General features: G+C 51.9%; 1 protein-coding gene across 8 annotated transcripts in view; it reads right to left on the bottom strand.

Moving 5' to 3' along the window:
• Positions 1–22,507, bottom strand: part of ARHGEF2 (Rho/Rac guanine nucleotide exchange factor 2) — a 136,059-nt gene that overhangs the window by 43,671 nt on the left and 69,881 nt on the right. The window contains exon 1 of one of the 8 annotated variants that reach the window (XM_084613520.1): positions 14,051–14,287. The exons of the other annotated variants lie outside the window; for them this stretch is intronic. Coding sequence (XP_084469646.1) covers positions 14,051–14,113 — 63 coding nt within the window. The 5' untranslated portion in view covers positions 14,114–14,287. Of the gene's footprint in view, positions 1–14,050; positions 14,288–22,507 lie in introns of those variants that run through there. 8 annotated transcript variants of the gene reach the window in all.

The raw sequence follows: 22,507 nt of genomic DNA, 5'->3' as shown, positions 1-22,507 counted from the left end.
AGGGGTATGCAGAGTGGTGAAGTCTGACCCACAGGATTTAATCGTTAAAAGTCTTCCCCATTTAAAGGAGATTATAAAGCCAGAAGTGGGGGTGGAGAGGAAGAAGAGGCATCCAACCCTGGGAGCCCACGAGCGCTGTTTTCACTGTATACAGAAACACCCTCCCCCTCCCGCACACACACACAAACACAGAAATGTGTATACAGCTGCTCTTCTGTAATACAAGCCACAGATAGAGCCACTCGGTCCCCTCCCCTGTTGCTGGATTCAGTTCTGCTTTGTGTTCCCCAAGACACTGATTTGATAAGCCCAGCAACGGAGGGGTCACGGTTGCTGGAAAGTAGGCATTTTCCTGACAGCTCTCCTCCGATAAACAGATGGTGTTTCCTTCTCCTAGCCAGGTTAGTCCCTGGGGGGGGGGGGGTGGGAAATGAAGAGCACAGCTTAGATTATCAGACAGAATGGGGGTCATAAACCCTGTACTTCTCCTGCCTTCCAACCACCATTCAGACACAGCGACTGACTGACTGCCAGACTCACCGATGGTGCAAAGAGCAGCTGAGATGACACAGAGGAATCACACCTATTTACCTGACCTTGCTTTGGTCCAACAGAGCTGACAACCTGGGTGCCGGGAGAAGAGAAGTGGCAGGTAACCCAGCACGAGTTTTTGGCTGGGGTGAAGAGAGGAAAATGGACTAGATCTTGTCCCTGCAGCAGGGCTGACTCAATCCACTTGGTTCCCCATCCACCAACCATCCATATTCAACTCCTGTCTCTTGCATATACACCCCCCAACACGCACTGTGCCCCCTTCAGAGATTCCCATTGGATACAAACACCGGGGCCAAGGCAGACAGCTATGCTAAGAGGACAGGAATGTGACTGGGCTGGGTGGAAGGTTAAAACAGCTCTGCAGGGAGGAGGAAGATCTCCCCCTCCACACGCAGGGCATGCGGTCCTGCATAGCAATGCAACATCTGGTTAAAGTCATACACCCCCAAGATGCATCAGGAAGGGGGGGGGGAGAGAACACCGCAGGGGATTTAGCCGAGAGGTGGGGGAAGGGGCCGTGGAGACAGTTCTTAGAGTGGGGGACGGTACCAGGCAGGGATCGCTTGGCTGGCTCTACACGGGAGAGCGCTTTAAGGGGAGAGTTGCCCGTTTTCACGCAGCACTCCCAGCCTTGGTCCGAGGGGGGCAATGGGAGGACAACGGGGTGCTGGGTGAACCCCCCTGCTGTTTGCTTTGTACGATTCCTCGGCTCCAAGCACAAAGCAGCAATGGCCAAGTGGGGCATCGCTGCTGGGCGCCACAGGGCCGGACATCCACCACGAGTCACCCCGCGCTGCGCCAAGAGATCAGCGCTGCAGAGCTAAGCCAATAGGTCGGGCTTGGTGTGCGGGCGGTGGCCTGCGAGATACAGGAGGTCAGAGTAGAGGATCTGGTCCCTTCTGACTCTAATAGGATTCAGAGCCCTTTTCTCTTCCTCCCGGGCACGCCCATACAGCAGCTGATTGGGTGCCAGGCTGTTGCCCGCTCTACCCCACAGCCTCCCCCAGGCAGGCACGTCATCCTCACGCAGCCGGGGGCGTCCAGCTGGAGAGATCCCCCAGGGGACAGGACAGGAGCAAGCGCCCACCAGAAAGAAGCTGCACACCCAGCCTGTAAATCAACAGCCTACTTTGCACCAGAGGCCCATAGGCTAGGGAGGCACGGCCCAGGCAGAAAGGAACTCACCCACTCTCTGCAGAGCAGCCTCTCTGCCCCGCAGCCATCACTGAACGGGGAGCAGAAACAGCAGAGCCCCGAAACAGGGGAGCAGAAACAGCAGAGGCCTGGTCCAGAGAGCCCCGAACCACAAAGCATCCTCCCCTGGTGACTGGCAACAGGGGCTCCCTGCCAGCTGGAGAAGCTGCCAGGCTAGGAACAGGGCGGGTGGCAGGGGCCCTGGGCACATCATCAAGCCATTGTCCTGGGATTTATTTGTTCCTGGCACTGTTGTTTCTCTTTTTTTTTTTTTTTTTTATTTAAAGGGACCCCCACCGCACACATGCAGGCTGGGCTTAAATGGAAAGGGACCCACTTTGGGGGCCAGGGCTTCTAATTCTTGCATTACCATCCCCACAAGTGAAACTGCCCCCAGACACAAATTGGGGGTAATTTATCCTCACGGAGCCAGGCTCAGCTAATCTGGAGTTACCCCCCCTAGATTGCTGGCCTCGGTCACTCTGTTCCTGTGCTGGGGCAGCAGGGGCATTAAGACAACATATTCCATAGTCATGCAGGACCCTGCCCCAGCATAAAATTACAGCAACCCCAGGGTTGCCCTAGTTTACGCTCTGGTGCCTCATGGACCCTGGGAAGCAGATAATACCTACAGCACAGCGCACCCTGGCCACACCCCCATCATCTGCCGGGGCAAAGTCCTTACCCCAGCTCTACGCTGCGCAGGAAGGATTCTCAAGGGGCTGTTTCCATCAGATTTAAGGCCCCTTCATGCTGCCAGAGGGCAGCAGGAAAATGAGGCCCAATGGATTTACCGCAAATTCACAGTGGCGTAACAGAGATCAGAATCCAGCTCCCTTCCTCCTGGTGGAAAATCCCAGCGGCAGGAGGACTAGAAAGGCAACCCTCACCCTTGGGAGCAGAGACAGGGCTGGGAATCCATATTGAGAAGCCAGGTATGAGCCCCGTACATAAAACGAACTCTTCCACGCCGCATCTGGAAAGCAGAGATTTGCACGCCTTGCTCGGCAAACTCGATCCATCATTAAAAGCTACCGATAAGAGAAATTCCATGGCATGCAAGAGACCAGAATCTCTGCCCAGCTTCAGAGCTCTCAGGATTTCAAAGGATGAAAAACCTGCTTCCCTGAAAGACACCATCCTTGGAAAACAACAATCTCTGCAGTAGCCCCAGAAATCCTCAGCCGCAGGGCATGCCGGGGGACGTTATCTTGTTCTGAAGTTCTCTAGCCCCTTCCGTCAAAGGATCTCAAAGCACTTCACAAACACCAATGCATCTACCTGGGAGATGAGGCAGACGATATTGACCCATCTGGCAGATGCTAACAACACTTCCCTACATTACAGGTGTGTGTGAGGAGGATACAACACATTAAAGATTGTGCGGTGCCCGATACAGTGGTGATGGGACCCGTCAATACTTCAGATTAAGAGATGGGGTTGCCCGTACAAATCCAGATGAGGGACTGGCCTGCACAAGTTTATGGCACCTTTATACCGGCATCCCCAGTAGGGATGGTAAACAAACAACCCCCCCACCCCAAAAATCAGGCCCCTAACCAAAGTTGTTATCTTGGTTCACCAAAAAAAAAAAAAAGGGATTTAGAGCTGGTCCAAACCAGCAGGGTTTCCCCTTTTTTCCCATTGAAAAAGAATTTAAACAAAACAGGGCATGGAAGACGATCTCAATGTTCCACAAAAACATCAATTTCTTTGACATTTGGGGGGGGGGGGGTGACAGGGGAGGAGAAAGAGATTTAAGACACGCTTTTTTTTTAAACTGGAAAAAGGTGAGGGAAGGTTCCTTTTATTATTAAAATGTGGTCCTTCCCCCCCGCCACACAAAGTTTAATTTAAAAATCAAAAACCAGTTGTATGGGGGGGGAGGGGGGAATCTTTTCCCTACAAAAAGTATTTTTGTGGAATATCCTCACTCTCTCCTCTGAGTGCCAGGGATAGAACCCCTTTGGCTGCTCAGCGGGAACGAGTTTGCAAGGTCTCAGCCAGTTTCGGAAGCATCTATCATTGAACCAACAGTAACAATCAGCTCGGACCAAGCCCCCTCACGGAGTCTGATCGCAGAATCAGTTCTCCATGCTCCAGTCACCCGGAATGTACAGTCACCGCTTAGCAGTGAGTAAGAGGCCTGCAGCACCTTCCCAGCAGCCAGTGGTTTTTGTTCCAGACAGAAAAAACAGGATCCTCCTCTTGCTTATGTGAGAGAGACCCAGTTCTCTAGAATAATAATCCCTCGCTCGTAGACGTCTCCTCAGCACATCTACAAAGGAGGTCAGTGTCATTATCACCATTTTACAGAGGGGGAAACTGAGGCACAGAGTGGGAAAGTGACTTGCCCAAGTTCACCCAGCAGGTTAGTGGCAGGGCAGAGAACAGAACCCTGATCTTCCGAGTCCCTGTCCTGTGTTCCATCCACTAGGCCACATTGCCTCCTCAAGACTTACTTGAGACACAAACTTCAAGGGTCTGACCGTAAGCAGTCATTCAGGGTCCCCCCAGAACAGGGTTATGTGGGCAATTCTTCGCTTCTGCTTAGGTTGCTGTGCAGGGGTTAAGCAGCTGCCCCGTTCCACCCCAGAAGGGATTGTATTTCAGCAGCAGTTAGAGCACTCCCTGTAGAGCATTGCTGTATGGATTTTAATCGCCGCTCTGCTCTTCCCCAGAAGCAGCTGCACTGCAGCAATGGAGACAGTTCGTCTATCAGTCCAGAAGGCTGCTTATTCCCACCTCGTGATGGCACAGGCTGGCTGCAACATCAGCATGGCAAAGTGGGGGTGGCTATAACATGAAAGGAGGAATAAGCACCAGGAGTGGGTGAAATCCCTAAAAGGCAAATAATAAAGATTTTACTCCTCTTGAGGGATTTTAAACATTTATATTACAGTAGGAACTGCCACGTTGGGAGCCTCAGCATGACATATCAAGAGGATAGTCCTTGCTCCAAACAGCTCACCCTGCGAGACCAACTCCCCCCGCGAGTCCAGCAGCATCTCTGTTTTACAGACAGGAAAGCAGAGTCAGAGGCGGGGGAGGCCCCTTGCTTACATCTGGAGCACCGCAGGCATCCTGACTCCCAGGCTTCAGCTAGACACTTCTTCCTCCAAGCGGGGAGAAGATCAGGTTATGCAGAGCCAAATGGGTGCAAAGCCGAACCCCTGGCCAGGTTTGCCAGGAGGGGCTGGACACCTGGCTCCATGCCCCAAAGCTGCTCATTCGAATCCCCCTCCTCAGCGATCCTTCCCTCACCCCTGCTGCTCTTAAGAGGGCTGGGGGAGAAAGCAACAGGACCTAGTCCACCCCGCACCCTCCGAAACTGTCTTCTTCCTCATGCCATGTGCTCTCCTCCAGGCCCCGCATGCACGGTTAAACCGCTACCGACAGACAACTATGGAATCAAAGCCAGCAGCCAGCCTCCAGCCCTGGGATGGATAGATCCTTCTCTGCCACATACAATCCACAGGCAGCTGGCTGCCGGGCCCTCTCTGTCAGCTCTCTTCCCCGCGACTAGCAGAACTTTGTAGCTATTTCACGCTTCTGGGTTCCGCCCGTGCTACTGGGAAAGGAGCCAGCCAGGCGAGGCTGGAGACTTCGGTGCACTGGTGATCAGAGATTTTCCACTCACTTTCTCACTGCTCCCAAATTCCGGCGCCGAGCTGATCGCAGCCTTCGTAACTCAGCTAAATAAAGAAACACTCACCCAATCAGAGGGGGTTTTTTGGCTCTGGTTTGGGGTTAACACCGTGAAGTTTATACCCAGCTCCCTCAGAAGAGGGAAATGATTCAGCCCATGCGGCCTGAGCATTTGGGTTTGTAATGAAACTTGTAAGCGGGGCGCTTTGGCGGGTTTGAGGTCAGGTGGTTAAAGCAGGGTTCTGTTTTACAGGGTTGTTCATGGTAGCAAGACTCACAAGCGTAAGTGTCTACAAGGTCAGGAGAGCTTGGAATATGGCCCAGGGATATTGACTCCCTGGCTCCTGCTCTAGCCACTACACCTCGCTCCCCTTCCTAGCTCTACTTCAACTACTAGACAACACTGCCTGACAACTCTACCACTAACTAAAATGCACGGAAAGCTTGCCCCTCACCCCGAACCTTAAAAACAACAGGGTTGTGGGAAGTTGGACTACTGGGATCTATCCCCAGTTCTGAGAGGAGAGTATGATTTTGTAACAGGTGTGGGGGGAGCAGAGATCAAGACTCCACACAAACCTCCAGTGCAAGCTTTCACCTCCGTGCCTCAGTTTACCCATTTGTACAATGGGGGAAATCACACACACACACACCCCAGCATTGTGATGGTTAATTCATCTGTCTCAGTGCCTTGGATGAAAGAGGCAAAGGGAGCAGAGATCACTGAGGGTCTGAAAGCTGTGGGCACAGGGGTCGGGTACAGATCAGAGACCGAACGGTGAGGGGCAAGAACTCCGGACTGGAACAAACACTAAGGGAGGTGGAGAGGGAGGACAAGGACTGACAGTCTCTGCAGCCATTTGTCTCTCTGAACAATAGCTCAGGCCGTGCTGTGACCTCTTGGCCGTTCCAGGCACACATGGGACTGGGCAGACGTTTCGAGTGAGAAGCAGCCACCTCGGCAGGACAGAGCCACCACGCTGAGAACAGAAGTCACTCGCTGCCTCTTTTCTATCCCTAGCTCTGACCTCGATGGGCGCTATGGGTGTTCAGCCCCTCTGGAAGCCAGCTGCTGTGAGTGCCCGGCAACCCAGCCAACCCCACGTTAGCAGCCGCGTCTGAAAAAAATCCAGCCCGTGGTGCCTCAGTTTCCCTCTCCTCAAGCTGAAAGCAGAGTTGCGAGTGCTGAACTTGGCTTGGTGAAGTGCAGCGGAGCGTGGGCAGGATCATCGCTCGGGGGCAGCAGGTGAGCAGTTGCAGGTTTGGCTGGCAGACAAGCCCAACTGGACAGATCAGCATCCCTGGATTATTATAGTGCCCAGAGCCCAACTTGGAGAAACAAATTCCACAGGTTCCAACTGATCTGATTCAGTGTATAATACAATAGCCAGAGGCGGCTGGAGCAGAGGAGACGCATACTGGGGAGGCAGAGAGGCAAATGCAAGGGGTGAGCAGCGCCCGTGGAGTGGCTAGGAGACTGGGAGCCTGGACACCTGGTTCTGATTCCCACTCTTGAGGAAGTGCAGTACAGTGGCAAGATCAGGTGACTAGGAGTCAACCTAGTTTCTAGGTTCCCATCTCCAAGGCCTGATCTCAGACACCAACAGGCTGCTGTTACCTTGAATAGAGCTACCGGACTAATCCTGTTCAGCAAAGCGCAGGGGGAGGTGTGAGACAGGTAGGAGGCGGCAAGACATTCAACCCACTTCACCTCCTCAGTCTCGCAACACCCTGGCGGGGGACCGGGCGGGTTTCCTCTTGCCCATTAGGTGTCAGGATGCGGGTGACTCCGAACGTGCTGGTACATTTCCACAGCTCTCGCTTGTGTCATCCTGCCCCTGGGAAGCCGTTCCGGGGCGCAGTCATCCGAACAAAGCACAGCTCGTGCACACAAGGGGCACGCGTGTCTTGCCTCCTTCCTGCATCCAGCTGTGGGCTGAATGAGGCCCTACCTATTCAGCCCAGCTAGGGGAGACCGCGCGGTCTAGAGCTCTGGACTGGGTTCTACTCCCAGCTCTGCCACTGGGTAACTCTGGGCAAGTCATTGAGCCCCTGCTTCTCCTCCCACCTGTAGTCTTGTAGATTGTGCTTTGGGGCAGGGGCGGTCTCTCACCAGGTGCACGTACAGCACCTAACGCAATGGGCCCAGATGTCAGCTGGGGCCCTCTTGGGGCTGCTGTAATATAAGCCATAAAGAGCAGCAAATTATTCGGCTGGTTGTCCCCAGAGTAAGCAGCCCTCATGGTCAAGACTGAGGCTCATCCAATATCATGCAGGGAGTCAGGGGCACAAGAGGAGCCTCCAGTTGAATCATAGAATATCAGGGTTGGAAGGGACCTCAGGAGGTCATGTAGTCCAACCCCCTGCTCAAAGCAGGACCAGTCCCCAATGTTTACCCCAGATCCCTAAATGGCCCCCTCAAGGACTGAACTCACAACTCTGGGTTTATCAGGCCAATGCTCAAACAGTTCATCAGGGCCACAGATCTGATTGTCCTTTCAATAGCTTCAGGTTTTCACAGGGTGGGGTGGAGGCCCCCAGGTAACCTTTTGGTTTTGACAAATAAAAAATTTCTAAAAAAAAAAAAGTGTTGAAAAAAAGTTGGATGGAAACTTTGACCCCCTCTAGTCCTGATTTTCAGAAGGGCGCCTGTCAAACACCTTCTGAAATCAGGCCTGATCTGCCAATGAAAGTTGCACTCCTAGCTATAGTGGTTAGGGGTGGGATTGTTTTTTTTTTTTTAAATGAACACAGGTATCCTGGTACAAGCCCTCGCGCTGATGTAAACCAGCACACGTTAAGCAGTGCAGCCTGTGTATAGACCAGGACTGAGGTGTCTCAAGCTAGTCCCCCCACCCCAAAAGTCACTAGTCCCCTTTGGAAAAATCTTAGCCACGTTTCACTTTTTAACCCATCAGTTGTCACAGCCAAGCTCCCCTCTCCCTGCCCCCATGCCGCTACAGGCAACACCCTCCAATAGCAACCCAGCATGGAGCAGGGGGAAATCCACTGCCACAAAACGTTAACCTCCAGCTTCGAAGGAGTTAACAGGAAGAGACAAAGAGGGTCAGAAAAAGCTAGAAACAAATGAACCTCCATGGCTGGCTCCCTACTTTAGCAAATCCCAAAGGAGGAGGCGTCTGCTGCTCGAGAGAGCCCATCTTCCCCCAAAGAGGTGTCAGATCCTTCAGCCTTTATCCATGCAACAAGAACCGGCCATAGCCATTTCAAAGGGGGCCATTGTTCCAGAGGTAGGGACAGGTGGTCTCTCTGCACAACTTGACTGGCCGGTAAGCCAACCGGAGCATAATGACAACAGCCGGGATGCGAGACGCTGCTGACAGATCTCAATATTCCTCGCCATTTCAGGGTTGTTTATTCATGGATTTTAACCGGTGGGACCAGTATAGTGGAGCAGCAGCTCTGCTGGGAAGATTGAGAGTTGCTTACTGCCCTAAAATCCACACACCACCTCAGATTGTCTTGCAAATTACTGTGCCTCATGGGGATCCGGTGGAGGGTTAGCGGACCAAATTTTGGGTGTCTCAAACAAGTGGCTCTGAGATAAAGCTCCCCTAAAAATCACGTGACAGCGTCTAGCCTGACCAGTGTATAGCACAAGCCAGAGAACCCACCCCAGTGATTCCTGCAGGCAGGTGGGTTTTTAAGATCCTATTTCTAGCGATGGGACCAAACTGCAATTTGTAAGTTACAGCTGAAGCTGATCAAACAGAGGCAGTGCTGCAGACTCCCAAGACTTATTGGGAGTCTTGCAATTGACAGTGACTTTTTTTTTTCTTAAAGCCCCAGCTCCTGGAGTCAAGTGATGATGCAAGAATCTCAGCATTTGTTTAAAAAAGGGAAAAGTTTCTAGACTGCAAAGAAAACTTGAAAACATAATCACTCAAACCTGAAGTCCAATAAAAAAAAAAAAGACACCCCTCTTTTAAAAGAGAGAGAGAACCTTATGATTTTTAAATGAAGTCTCACAACTTTGGGGGGCTTGAAATGTTTTGGGTCAGTAATAGGGTGCATGCTTCCAGTGCCTAGCACACCAGGGCTCTGGTCTCAGTTGGCCACTGAAATAATACCAATGAATAACAAGTTTCCCCCCCCGCAATTTAGATTATTTCACCCCCTCTCCAGAGGATATTTTGCTCCTTATCACCTTCCCCAGACATGCCTGTAACACAACAGCACAGCCGCTCTCCAGTTCCACTCCCGGCAGAACAAAGCAATCTTTCAAATGCCCAGTTCCTTCCTCCCCTTAACTTTGCAACAAAAGATGCCCTCAAACCCAAACACGCAGGGAGACGCCGGCAGAGTTTAAGGGGCGGGAGATCAAGCCAAGGCAGAGTTTGACCAGCAGTACAACGAGCTCCTTTCAGACAGGAGATGAAAGTAGGGGTGCTAGCCTCCGAATCACAGGTTCCCCATTCAGCCCTCATGACTTCACCTTTCCAGCAAGACCCCAGCTCACAACAGCCCCTTTATGCCAGATGCGCGACGGTGCCGGTTGACGCAAAAGGCCCGGTATGGAATAAACAAGGCTGAGCCAGCATCGCCCGCCCCCCCATTCACAAGTCAGGGCCCTCCCCTTGCCCCAAAGTCATGAGATTGAATTTGAAAACCAGGAGATTTTGAAAACAGTAATAAGGCAGGGATACTTTTATTTGCCCTCTAGAGTCTGAGAATTGGGGGGGGGGGTGAGAAGAGTGTCAAATTTTCAAGCTTTGCTCTGCAACCATGAGAGACAGAAACTCATGGGGGGGGGGAGATTTTAAATGAAAACAGAGATTCAGGTATATTTCACATGATTCCAGGAGCTGGGGATTTAAGGACACACACCAAATACCAAGTGACTTGGGATAAAATCATGGGAGTTGCTAACACTGGTCCACCTCCTGCATTCCATCCATTTCTGAGTCAAAGCTGTTTCCAGCCCTCACTTTCTACTGTGCCCAGTTTCTCCCACGGTGGGACTTTCCCACAGGGTCCAGATCCACAAAGTGTTGGTTTGTGCCTCAGTTTCTCTATCTGTGGAATGTGTGCAGAAGATGCAGTTAGCAGCGGTTCTCTTCTCCTCCCTCCCCCCCCCCCCCCGGAGTGGTTCCCCCATGGCCCATTCCCAAAAGTGTCATGGCCCCATGTTCAAACCTTCCACCATCCTGGATCCAGGACCAGACCCTTGTTCTTCCAAATCCTGGCAAATTCATTTGTCCAAGGTCATTTTCAGGCACTTCTGGGAGCAACCTCAGGAGCCTCTGGTGCCCAGTGTGTCTGCTCGGAAGCCAGACCTCCCAGGAGGTGTGGCGTTCCTCATCCCCCTCTCTACCTGTTCTTGGAAGACCCTGCTCAGCCAAAAACCGAGGACTCTCGCTAGCAGAAGAGAGAGGGTGGGTGCACTTGGCAGGGCGGATTGAGGGGAGTTGGCAGAGATGCATGGGGAGATCCCAGACCCGGGCCACCAACACCTCTTGCAAGGCAGCTCCCCGTGGCTTTGAGTGGGGGCAACTATTTTAAAGACCGTGACAGCTGCTGGCAGCAGCCTGCAAGCAGGGAGCGGGAGCCAGGAGGGGAAGGTGGCAGCTCTCCAAGTGCCTGGGATCCGTCATTCCCACTGCAGCTCTGCCCTCCACCAGGCCTCATGGGAGAGGAGATGCATTCAGCCCCCAATGGGATGTGGCAAGCAGGGCCGCTGATGAAATCCTCTGACATGCAAACCACCACTTCCCCCCCCCCTTGCATCCCAAGACGCAGCCGCTCATGACCAGCCCGCCTCTACCAGACCCTGAGAAAGCTCCACCTCAGCGTTTTCTTCCCAACGTGCACCGAGGGCTGCTACATATGAACGTCCCGTCAGGAGCCGGCCAGCAACAAAAAATCCTCCCCTGCACGGCTAAGAACTCTGACCGCAAGGCGGGATTGTCCCTGGGAACTTCAGCGTTAAAAGGCACCCGGTGAATGCTCTCCTGGAAATGCCATTTGAGGGTAGCGGTTGTAGGTTCTTAGCCCCCATGCAGGCCAGCCACCAGAGGGGGACACAGAGCAACACCAGTTTGTAGTTAAGCCTGAACCCCGGTGACACACAGATAGAGAAACTGAGGCACGAAGGAGGCTGGACACCTAAGAGGACACAGTGAGGCAGTGGCTGAACTGAGAACAGGACCCAGTCGTCCTGACTCCCACGCCTCTGTTCTAACCATGCTGGAATCAGGAAGAGAACCCAGGTGTCCCTGGTGCCCAGGCCCCAGTTCTCACAACTAAGATACATCCCCCTCCCAGAGCCAGGAATAGAACCCAGGAGTCCAGATACTGATGTCTTAACCACAACTCCAATCCATCTATCGCCCACCAGGGCCTGCCAATCACGGGACTCAACGCGGCTGGCAGAGCAGTCAGCCACCTGTGCCAAGCGCAAGCACCAATCTGCCCCTCCGAGAGACACGAGCATCCTGCCAGTCTGCCGGGTGCAGCGTTTCCCCCCTGCCTGTTCTCATGGCACCAGCTGGGGCCTCAAAGCTTCCCATCAGCCAGAAGCCAACAAAAACACGGCTGCTCTGGGTTTCGAGATACCAAGGTCTCATTTCATCAGGCCAGCTCTTGCCACATGAGCGGGCAAGGGAAGGGACGTGCCCCCCCCCCCCCAACTGAGCTACAGTTCTCTTCTCAGTCTCCTTAGCACTGTAGCAGCTGGGGATTAGCAGGGAGACCTCCTCTCAGTGGCATTTCTCAGGTAGCCCCCCACCCCCACCCCAGCTCATCTGCCACTATCCTAAGCTTCCAGAGCAGAGATGTACCCGGAACCAAAACCCTGGTTCCAAGCATCATCATGAGATGGGCTTAGTGACTCTGTGCCACCTTGGGAGAGGTGCTGCAGCTCGGTGCCTCAGTTTCCCCCACCTGAAAAAGGAGGGGGAATCATTCTTCCTGTCAACCACCCTTTGTCTATTTGGCAAGGACAGCACCAAGCACAATGGGGGCCCGATTCTAGAGCCTGTGGGTGCTACTGTAATAATAAATCAGAAGTCTGATCTTCCTTTACACCAAGGTCCCTTTACACTTCCAGCAGAAGGAACTGGTAAATTACACCACGCTGAGGCCTCTTATCTGCCAGATCGGTGTAAAGGGACCCTGGTATAAAAGGAGATCAGGCCCAAAAGCATGGGGAAGCCTGGAATCTGAATCAAGACCTGAACCCATCTCTAGTTTGGAGACAAACTAGAAGGACAAAGCTTATTATGAAATCACATGTGCTGGCTCCTTTCCTTTCTCCATGCCGCAGTGTTTGCAATGATCCCCTATTTCACTGGCGGATTGCTCGGATCTCATCCTGTGCAACCCCCTAGGCCTGCTGGCAAAGGGGGCCTTGGAAGGCTGGACAATAGCATCGTTTTAAGCTCAACGCTATTTTAACCACCATGCTGGGAGCATCACATGGCTACGGAAAGGAAACCACTTCATTGTGCCTGGCCGAGCTGATAAATTGCCCCACGCGGCAGCAGCTCCGGTGTCACCCCTGGGGTATAAATACAGGCGCGGGGTGGGGGAAGCAACAAGAAAGCGGCGGTGGGTGGGTAGAAAAGGGGGGTACAAAAATCCCCTTCTCAACGGCATCATATAGTTACACTGCTTCCCGGGACGCTACCCTGTGCAATGGGGCTGGTGCGCGGGGGGTGGGGGGTGCAATCTCTGGGTTTCTCTTTACAATGCTCTACCGGTTCTTCTTGTTGACTGGGGGGCGAAGCGGGGGGGATTTAAATACACGAAATCACCCCTTGCCATGAATATGGCACATACATGAAATCCCTCCCTGCCCCCAACTCGGAACCAGCACCCGGGCTCCGAGTTCACAGATCCAATGGGAACCCCCACCCCCACCCCGAATCCAGATCCCGGCTGATGGATCTGGCACCGCCCCCCCCCCCCACACACACACAGAAACACTTGGTAAGTTTTCTTTTTTAAAAACAGCTCAGTCTTTGGGGTTCCCCAGCTCAACCCTTTGCAGGCACCTTCTCCCCAGCCTAAGTGGTTTTGCAGATGCCTGCTTAATAGGAACCAGCCACGGGGGCCCTTCAGATACAGATTACTCCCCCCCCCCTCCAGCCCCAGGGAAGGGAGAGCTCAAACCAGACAGCGGCCGAGCCACAAAGAGCGGAGACAGCCAGAGTCTCTCTCCACACGCCAGTAAAGTTCTCCCCCTGCCCAAGGCTTGGGATTCCCCCGCTCCCCTAATGGCCGAGAGACCCCAGCGAGCGGCTGGCCAGCCCAGGGGCGGGGTGGGGGGGAGGTTTCTCTCCATCACAGCCCCCCACACACCCACCCCCAGCCCTCCAGAGCTGAAGGCAGGGGACAAAATGCCATCTGCGTGCGTGCGTGAAGTGGGTCCTTAGGCGATTCTGGAGAGACTGATCTGAAACCGGGGGGTGGGGGAGAGAGACCATTTCTCCTCCCTCCCCCCCTCGGGCTTTGGGGGAAGGCTTCAAATAAAGGATTCAACTTTCAGAGCGGGCGAAGGAAGACTTAGAAGGGAAACAGCTGCCCCCCTCCCTCCCAGACCCTGCGCCCCAAACAGCTGCCCCCAGCGCCCCCACCCCGAGCCCCAAATATTGCCGAGATGCTTTTCCCGCAAAGGGGTGGGGGCACCGACCTTCCACGCGATGTCCTTTGTACGGTCAGTCCTGGTCCTGGCCAGCGATTGGATCCGAGACATAGTCCGGCGCCCCAGGCTCGGGAAAGCCGGGCCCGCGGGGGATTTGCCCGCCGCACCCCGGAGCGGAGCGGAGCGTTCACACGGCCGGCGCTAGCGGCAGGGACCCCAGCGAACGCCTCAGCCCGGCTCCGGCGCAGGAAGTCAAAGAGCAGCCGAGCTGGAAGGGCAGCTCGATTATTCAAATCAGTCTCCTCCTCTCTCCGGAGCCCGGCTGGGGCCAGCGCCCACCCATCTCCGAGCAGCCCCGGAGAGGCCGAGCCTCCCACGGGGGGAGGGGTGTGTGGGGCGGGGGGGGGGGGCTGCTGGGGACTGGCGGTGGGGCGGGAATCCCCCATCAGGGGTTACCGAAACTGTCTCGCTTGAGTTGATCTTTGTGAGGGCGAGGGAGGAGCCCAGTCCCTGAACTCTGCCCCGGGCAAACAGAATCAGAGCTGGGCTTTAGGGGGCAGCTCCCTCGGGATCTGGGGCCACCAGGGGCGAGCGGAGGGTTGCCAACCCCCTCTGGACTCTCTAGGAATTCAAGATTAATCTTTAAAAGTTTATGTCGTGTGATGAAACCGCCAGGAAGACATCCAACCCAAACTGCACCCCCTGGCTGCGCTTGTTTACTTCTTATTGTTTTTGTTTCTAGCGGGGTCTTCCCTTCTTCAGGGCTTCATTTGTCATGAGAGAGGTGCCCGGGCTCAAGCGATTTTGTTTTAGCTTCATCACTGATGCAGCAAGTCCCCAGAGGTGCTGGAGCCCTGAACGGCCAAGCCTAGGAGTGGGGCGGCTATGAACTGCCAAGCCTAGGAGTGGGGGGGCCTGCCACAAAGCACTGCCAATCATACCATTCCTGGGGTTTAAGCCTTGAAAAGGGGGCTTAAAACAACACACACAACCACACACCCTCCCCAGATCCACCACACACCCCAGCTCTTTAGTTTAGACCCAGACCTGGATTGAAACAGCAGCTTCCAATCTCTGCACCCAATCCAAGCTGCAGCCCCTGGCTCAGAACCACCCACCTGCTTTCGGGAAGTTCAGGTCCAGACCCAGCAGCTGGAGAGTTGCAAACAGAACGGAGCCTAACCGGCATCTGATCGGCTGGCTGCTCCCCCACCCCTGGCAGTCACTTATTTACCAAGTTACATTTTACCAGCCAAGGTGTCCTCAAACAGCGGAAGAGTTGGGCAGAGAGGGCTAGGCCTAAAAGAGCTGCTCAGATGGGGCACACCTGCACAAGCAATCGCAATCTCAGCATTCAGACAGCAGAGTTTGCAAAGCTCTTGGAGACGGATAAGGAGCTAATGGTTCACCTCGGTTTTTGGCCTGAAATGCAGCTTCTTCTGGGGTGGGGCACAACAGCTGGCTGCCACCACCCAACGAGAAGGGGTGGGGGGAATACTCTGTCTAGCAGACAATGTACACACACCAGGAACCTGATCAGGGCAAACGCCTCAAACAGACCACAGGTTTTTCAAATGCAGGCAGAAAAACCTGCCTAAGATCTCTCCTGGACTACCCCAACAAAGCATGGGTGGTTCTAACCGGGTAAGGTGGGGCAGGGAGGGAGAGGAAGGTTCGCAAACTGGGAGCAAAGGGCAGATCAGCAGCTGATGGAATTCAAAGGGAAGCTTGCAATACACACTGCAGGGGGCAGGGATGGAGATTCACTGCTCAACAGGGGCTTCCTGGCTCCCTGCTGGGACAACAGTCACTCAGGACAATAGCCTAGGAAGCTGCGGTAGTGGCTGGTGCTCAGAGGCTGATAAGGGAAGGCGGCCGAAAAGGAGCATACACATTCAGGCTTTATGGGAGGATATGTCCCAGTTGCAGCCATGTGGGTCAGTGCACCAGTGCAATCCCATAGCATGTCAGGACTCCTGGGTCATCTTCGCAGCGCTGTGTGAATTTAGAGTAAGCTGCTTCCCCAGCTGTGAAATGGGGGTATAAAATATTCACATCACGGTAACTCCTAGGAGCCCCCCATCATGGAGCAGGAAGGGCCCCATGGTGCAAGGCGCTGTACAAACACAGAACTAAAACATGGTCCCTGCCCCAAAGAGCTTCCAATCCACCAAACAAGACCTAACTCACAGGAGGTAGGCGAGACTAGTTTGCAGGGCACTGTGCCAGTACTAAGCATCAGCATCTTGCATTCTAGCAGCTTGATCAGAAGGGACCAGGTACCTCATTAAGTGGGTGATTTTTATTAGTTTAGCAACAACAGAGATTAAGGCTCATTGTCGTAGGTGTCAAGAGCCGCCCACCAGAAGCTATTTACAATGCACAGCAGGAAGCTTTGTGGGTCCTAGAAAACCCAGGATGTTCCTGATCGCCACCTACTGGCACTTCAGCTATTAACTCACTATGTATGTAACATATCTCTCTGTACACACACCAGACAGTCTGTTCCCTGGGGAAACTGAGGCACAGAGCAGGGAAGTGACTCACCCAAGGTCAAACAGCAGGTCAGCGTCAGAGCCAGGGATAGACTCCAGGCCACCCGTGTCCCAGCTCAGTGCACTATCCCCTAGAAATAAATTAATTCAAGAAGAAAGCAGCCAAAAAGAGAGTGAGACAAAAAGTACCTGTCTCTGGTCACCTGTTCTTAATCGCTATCAGCATTGCAAGGCACAGAGCTGCCGCTCCTTTCTGACTATCAATACAGGCTGCTGCAGGCTACAGGGCAGGGCTCACCTGGATCCCCAGTGGGCTGATGAACAACCTCATTAGCTGCTGGGATGTCCTCACCTGTGTTTCCATGGACAGAGAAAGACTTCTCGGAGTATCTCTGCCCAGGCTGGCCCCCTTCTCTCGACAAACCAGAGACCCCGATTCCGATTCCCATAAAGGAGCCTCCTTTAAAGTGCAGCAGCCTAGGGCCCCTTCGTAAAGTCCAAGCGGCACAAAGAGAGCCCTGCTGGCTGATGTCGGGCAAGTCGCATCCTTGCTCTGTGCCTCAGTTTCCTCATCTGTAAAAAGGGGGATAATGCTTCTGACCCCCTTTGTGAAGCGCTTTGAGGTGTAAGTACGAATAGTACATTAATTATAATCAAGGCCCAGAATCTCTTACAAAAGGAAATCTAAGGTCTCATGGATTCTGGAAAAGAAACAGGTTTCAGAGTAGCAGCCGTGTTAGTCTGTATTCGCAAAAAGAAAAGGAGGACTTGTGGCACCTTAGAGACTAACAAATTTATTTGAGCATAAGCGCTGTAGCTCACGAAAGCTTATGCTCAAGTAAATTTTTTAGTCTCTAAGGTGCCACAAGTCCTCCTTTTTGGAAAAGAAACAGGAAGCCACGTAATTGCTTCTGAGAAACAATCTTAAAGTTAGACAATGCCAATGTACAATTGACTCCTCGAGAATTCCTCAAAGATTATTAGAAGTGGAAGGTCAGAGCTGTGTTCTTGGAGAGGTAATTTCCCCTGCATACATTATATTGTTTGAGATTGACTGTATGGGCTGGGTAGACGCATTAACTCTTTGCCTATCAAAAACACTTTTCATCTAAAGCACCAGAACACATTTTATAATCTATACTTTTTAAACTACTCTGTATTGCCACCCTCATTTTTACAGACGTGGTAAACTGAGGCACAGCGACTTGTGCTGGGTCAGCCACAGAGCGAGGTAAGGACCCCAGGAATTCTAGAACCCCTGTGCTGCCAACTGTCATGATTTTTTGGTGAGTCTCATGGGATATTAGGAGTTTTTTTGTTTAAAAAAAGTGTACCCCATCTTCTGGAGTCATGTCATTACAATAGAGCCTCAGCATTATGAACACCAGAGTTACAAACTGACCAGTCAACCACACACATCCTTTGGAACCAGAAATACGCAATCAGACAGCAGCAGAAACAAAAAAAAAAACAAAAAGAAAGAAAGAAAAAGCAGCAAATCCAGTACTGTTAAATGTAAACTACTAAAAAATAAAGGGAAAGCAGCGTGTTTCTTCTGCATAGTGAAGTTTCAAAGCTGTATTAAGTCAATGTTCAGTTATAAACTTTTGAAAGAACCACCATAACGTTTTGTTCCGAGTTACAAACAACCTCCATTCCTGAGGTGTTCGTAACTCTGAGGTTCTACCGTATGTGAGAATTTCCACTGTCATTTAAAAAACAAGTACCTTTGTTTACCTGATTTAAAAGAAACAAAAGGAAGTATTTTTTCACACAATGCACAGTCAACCTGTGGAACTCCTTGCCAGAGGATGTTGTGAAGGCCAAGACTATAACAGGGTTCAAAAAAGAACTAGATGCATTCATGGAGGATAGGTCCATCAATGGCTATTAGCCAGGGTGGACAGGGATGGTGTCCCTAGCCTCTGTTTGCCAGAAGCTGGAAATGGGCGACAGGGGATGGATCACTTGATGATTACTTGTTCTGTTCATTCCCTCTGGGGCACCTGGCATTGGCCACTGTTGTAAGACAGAAGACTGGGCGAGATGGACTTTGGCCATTCTTATGTACCTAGCTAGGGATTGTACAGCACTTTTCATCAGTAGATCTCAAAGTGCTTTACAAAGGAAGTCCATAGTATCCTAATTTCTCGCCTTCACAGCTGCAAAAAAAAGCTTGAAAACCAGAAGGAAAATAAACGGGACCCCAATGTTTCTTCATTTTCTTGTTGATTTTTAAGCCAGGCTTATTATTTCTGAGCAGGCCAACATGATTTTTGATTGCTTGAGGTTCGCAATCTTGGAACCCAGCATTCAAGCAGTAACAACCTCTCACAGAATGCATGGTCTCTGCAGAGCTTACACACCGCGGTTTCTTTTACCTGTGAGATGTCTGGAATTTGTTTTTACAAGGAAACAGTCAAAACTTGTTATTTTCCCTTAACTGACACCTCTACAAATGAACAGTCCCTGGCTTTGGGAATCAGATTCTTAGAAAAATATAAAATGATGAATTATGCCCTGTTTTCCACCATTTGTCCATCATGCTTTTTCCTAAGCCCTTTTTGCACTGATCTGTGCCGTATTTATTTTAAAACAGAGTAAACCACTATTGTACGCTCCCTTCCCTGGAAAGATGTGTTAGAGACACGTATCAACACCCCCTAGGTGACCAAAATCCTCCCCGTCTGCCTCTCAACATCACAACAAAGAGTAAATATTCTGCAAGACCCGGGTGGTCCTGCTGCAGAGCGTTTACATCTTGTGATCCTACAAAGGCAAGATAAAAGCCGATTGTAAGCAACAGCAGCAAGGAAGATTTAAGAGGGGTGACTTTTGGAGTTTATTTAACCGCACAGACTAGCAGCCCTAAAAACTACCTCCTTTATCAAATGACTCAGCCTGCCAGCTTGGCCAAGCCATGGGAACAGTTACCCCAACGCAACGGGAGGAATTGGTCCCCAAACGATATCACCTTAAGAAGTAGCTAGATCTATGCATGAGCACTGTTCCTTCCAAAGAATTTGGCCAGCCCTGCTTCGGAACAAGAGCTGAACTTTCCAGTCCCAGAGGGATTTGGCATTCCTCTTGCAAAATAAGCAATAGTGTAACCACCACCAGAATTGCAGAGATGCTCAGTGGGCCTTCCAGAGTATGCTATAATTATACTTGGATCATGAACAGAGAGGAGGCACACGCACCCTGCTACAGCCTGCCAGACACGCAGACCTCTGTTTTGGAAGAAAAGAACAGATCATATTGATCAAGAGTGGAGAGAGAGAGCAGCGTGGACAGAGGTGGGGGAGGTGGCGAGTCCCACCCGGTGTTCAGCGTCAAACATTCCCCAAGTCATTTTCTCCTCCAGCAGCCCAGTCACCGCCATCTTTGTTATTAGCAGGACCCCCCCACCCAGCCCCAAATCAGTTTGCCAACAGAATACTGGGGCAAGGGCCTTGGAAGAGGATTTTCCAGCTGTGCCATGATATTCCTGTGAGTAAAACACCGGAATTGGGATAGGCTGCTAAGATCCTGCTTTATCCTGATGCAGGGTTGGAGCGTGGCATGTTAGACAGGCTCCTGGCCTAGACAGCTTATTAGATGTGGTGTTCCAAGAGACATCCCAACAAGGGCAAAAGCAGGTGCTTTGTATGTTTATATCTAGGGCCCTACCAAATTCACAGTCATGAAAAAATGCACCATGGACCGTGAAATCTGGACTCCCCTTTGAAATCTGGTCTTTTGTGTACTTTTACCCTATACTATACAGATTTCACAGGGGAAACCAGTGTTTCTCAAACTGGGGGTCCCGACCCAAAAGGGGATCACGGAGGCGTCGCCAGGTTATTGTAGGGGGGGGACATGGTATTGCCAACCTTACTTCTGGCCTGCCAACAGAGTTGGGTGGTGGGAGAGCGGCAGCTGCTGGTGAGGCGCCCAGCTCTGAAGGCAGCGCCCCCAAGCAGCAGCGCAGAAGGAAGAGTAGCAATGCCATACCATGCTGCCCTTACTTCTGCACTGATGCCTTCTAGGGTGACCAGATGTCCTGATTTTATAGGGACAGTCACGATATTTGGGGCTTTTCCTTATATAGGTGCCTATTACCCCGCACCCCCGTCCTGATTTTTCACACTTGCTGTCTGGTCACCCTGTTGCCTTCAGAGCTGGACAGCCGGAGAGTGGCAGTTGCCGGCTGAGGGCTCAGCTCTGAAAGTAACAGCCCAGAAATAAGGGTGACAATACCATACTGGGCCATCCTTACAGCTGCAGTGCGGCTGGTGGCGGCTCTGCCTTCAGAGCTGGGCTCCCGGCCTGCAGCCGCCGCTCTCCGGCCGCCCAGCTCTGACGACAGCACCGTCATCAGCAGCAGCGCAGAAGTGAGGGTGGCAATGCCATGAGGCCACTACAATAACCTACAATAACCACCCACCCTTTTGGGTCAGGACCTCTACGGTTCTAACACCGTGAAATTTCAGATTTAAATATCTCCAATCAGGACATTGATGATTTTTAAAATCCAATAACTGAAATTGACCAAAATGGACCCATGACTTTGGTAGGGCTCTATTTATATCCCAAATTGGTATGGACAAATTAAAGCCCACTGCAGGAGTTTGTTTCACTTCCCAACATCCATGTCCAGCTCCGAGGAACTGACATAATGGGTCAGACCTCTGGTTTATCAAGTCCGGTGTCTCTGACAGTGGCCAGTGTGTAATATTTCACAGGAAGACAAAAAAAACCACCACACCATGCTCCAGCTGAATCACCTAGAATGCACTTCACTTGTTCAGCAAGACGGCACTTGAAAATTAAATGGATACTGTGACAGGGTCGGGCCAGATGGTTACAGGAGAGTAATAGAAGGCAGATATATTAGCCCCAGGTTAAGTAGGTCCCTTTCCCCTGGGTAAGGTAACAGGGAAGGTTCCAGACCAATCAGGAACCTTCTGGAGACAATTAAGACAGACAGGCTGATTAAAACACCTGCAGCCAATCAAGAAGCTGCTAGAATCAATTAAGGCAGGCTAATCAGGGCACCTGGGTTTAAAAAGGAGCTCACTTCAGTTTGTGGTGTGCATGTGAGGAGCTGGGAGCAAGAGGTGCTAGGAGCTGAGAGTGAGAACGCGGACTGTTGGAGGACTGAGGAGTACAATCATTATGAGACCCCAGGAGGAAGGTCCTATGGTGAGGATAAAGAAGGTGTTGGGAGAAGGCCATGGGGAAGTAGCCCAGGGAGTTGTAGCTGTCACACAGCTGTTCCAGGAGGCACTCTAGACAGCTGCATTCCACAGGGCCCTGGGCTGGAACCCAGAGTAGAGGGCAGGCCTGGGTTCCCCCCAAATCCTCCCAACTCCTGATCAGACACAGGAGGAGTTGACCTGGACTTTGGGTTCACAAAAATGGCCAAACTGAGGGCTGCCGTGAAGCTCCAAGGCGAGCAAATCTGCCAATAAGCGCAAGACCCTCCAAGGTAGAGGGGGAACTTTGTCACAATATGCATAATGTAGCTCCAGACAGTGCTGGACAGCCTGTACCACACTGGCTGTGATTTCTTCCTGGAGCGCTAGGAGAAAACAGAGTTAATAAGACAAGGGCACCTCTAAAGATACTACTGATGAAATAAAAACTAACAATATGTTCCACATTTCAAGAACGATTTTTAACCGGTTTACCCAGAGGTTCTTCATGAAAAGGAAAAAAAGAAAACAAGATTATTTCTCAATCCACCATTCTGAGGGGGAGAAATTTGGGGGGAAAAAAAAACCCAACAGTTTACGGAGGACCCATAGAAATGTCTTGTGTTGTAGAGGTAGCAACGCTAAAACAAACTTTTCTCAGGACTAGGGAGAGAGCCCTGGTTATGCTGGGAGCTGAAGAGGAGCCATGTTTACGTGTTGCCAGCTTTGCATCATTTTACCACGAGTTTCGTGACATTAGGTGTCTTTTCTTAAAGCCCCAGGTCCTGGAGTCAAGAGAGAAACTGGGCTTTCGTTTAAAACATAAATAAATG

This window comes from Lepidochelys olivacea (assembly GCF_965140295.1).
Source record: "Lepidochelys olivacea isolate rLepOli2 genome assembly, chromosome: 24".
Lineage (NCBI taxonomy): Eukaryota > Metazoa > Chordata > Testudines > Cheloniidae > Lepidochelys > Lepidochelys olivacea.
The sequence above is the reverse complement of the archived record's forward strand: the minus strand, read 5'-3'. Positions and strand labels throughout refer to the sequence as shown.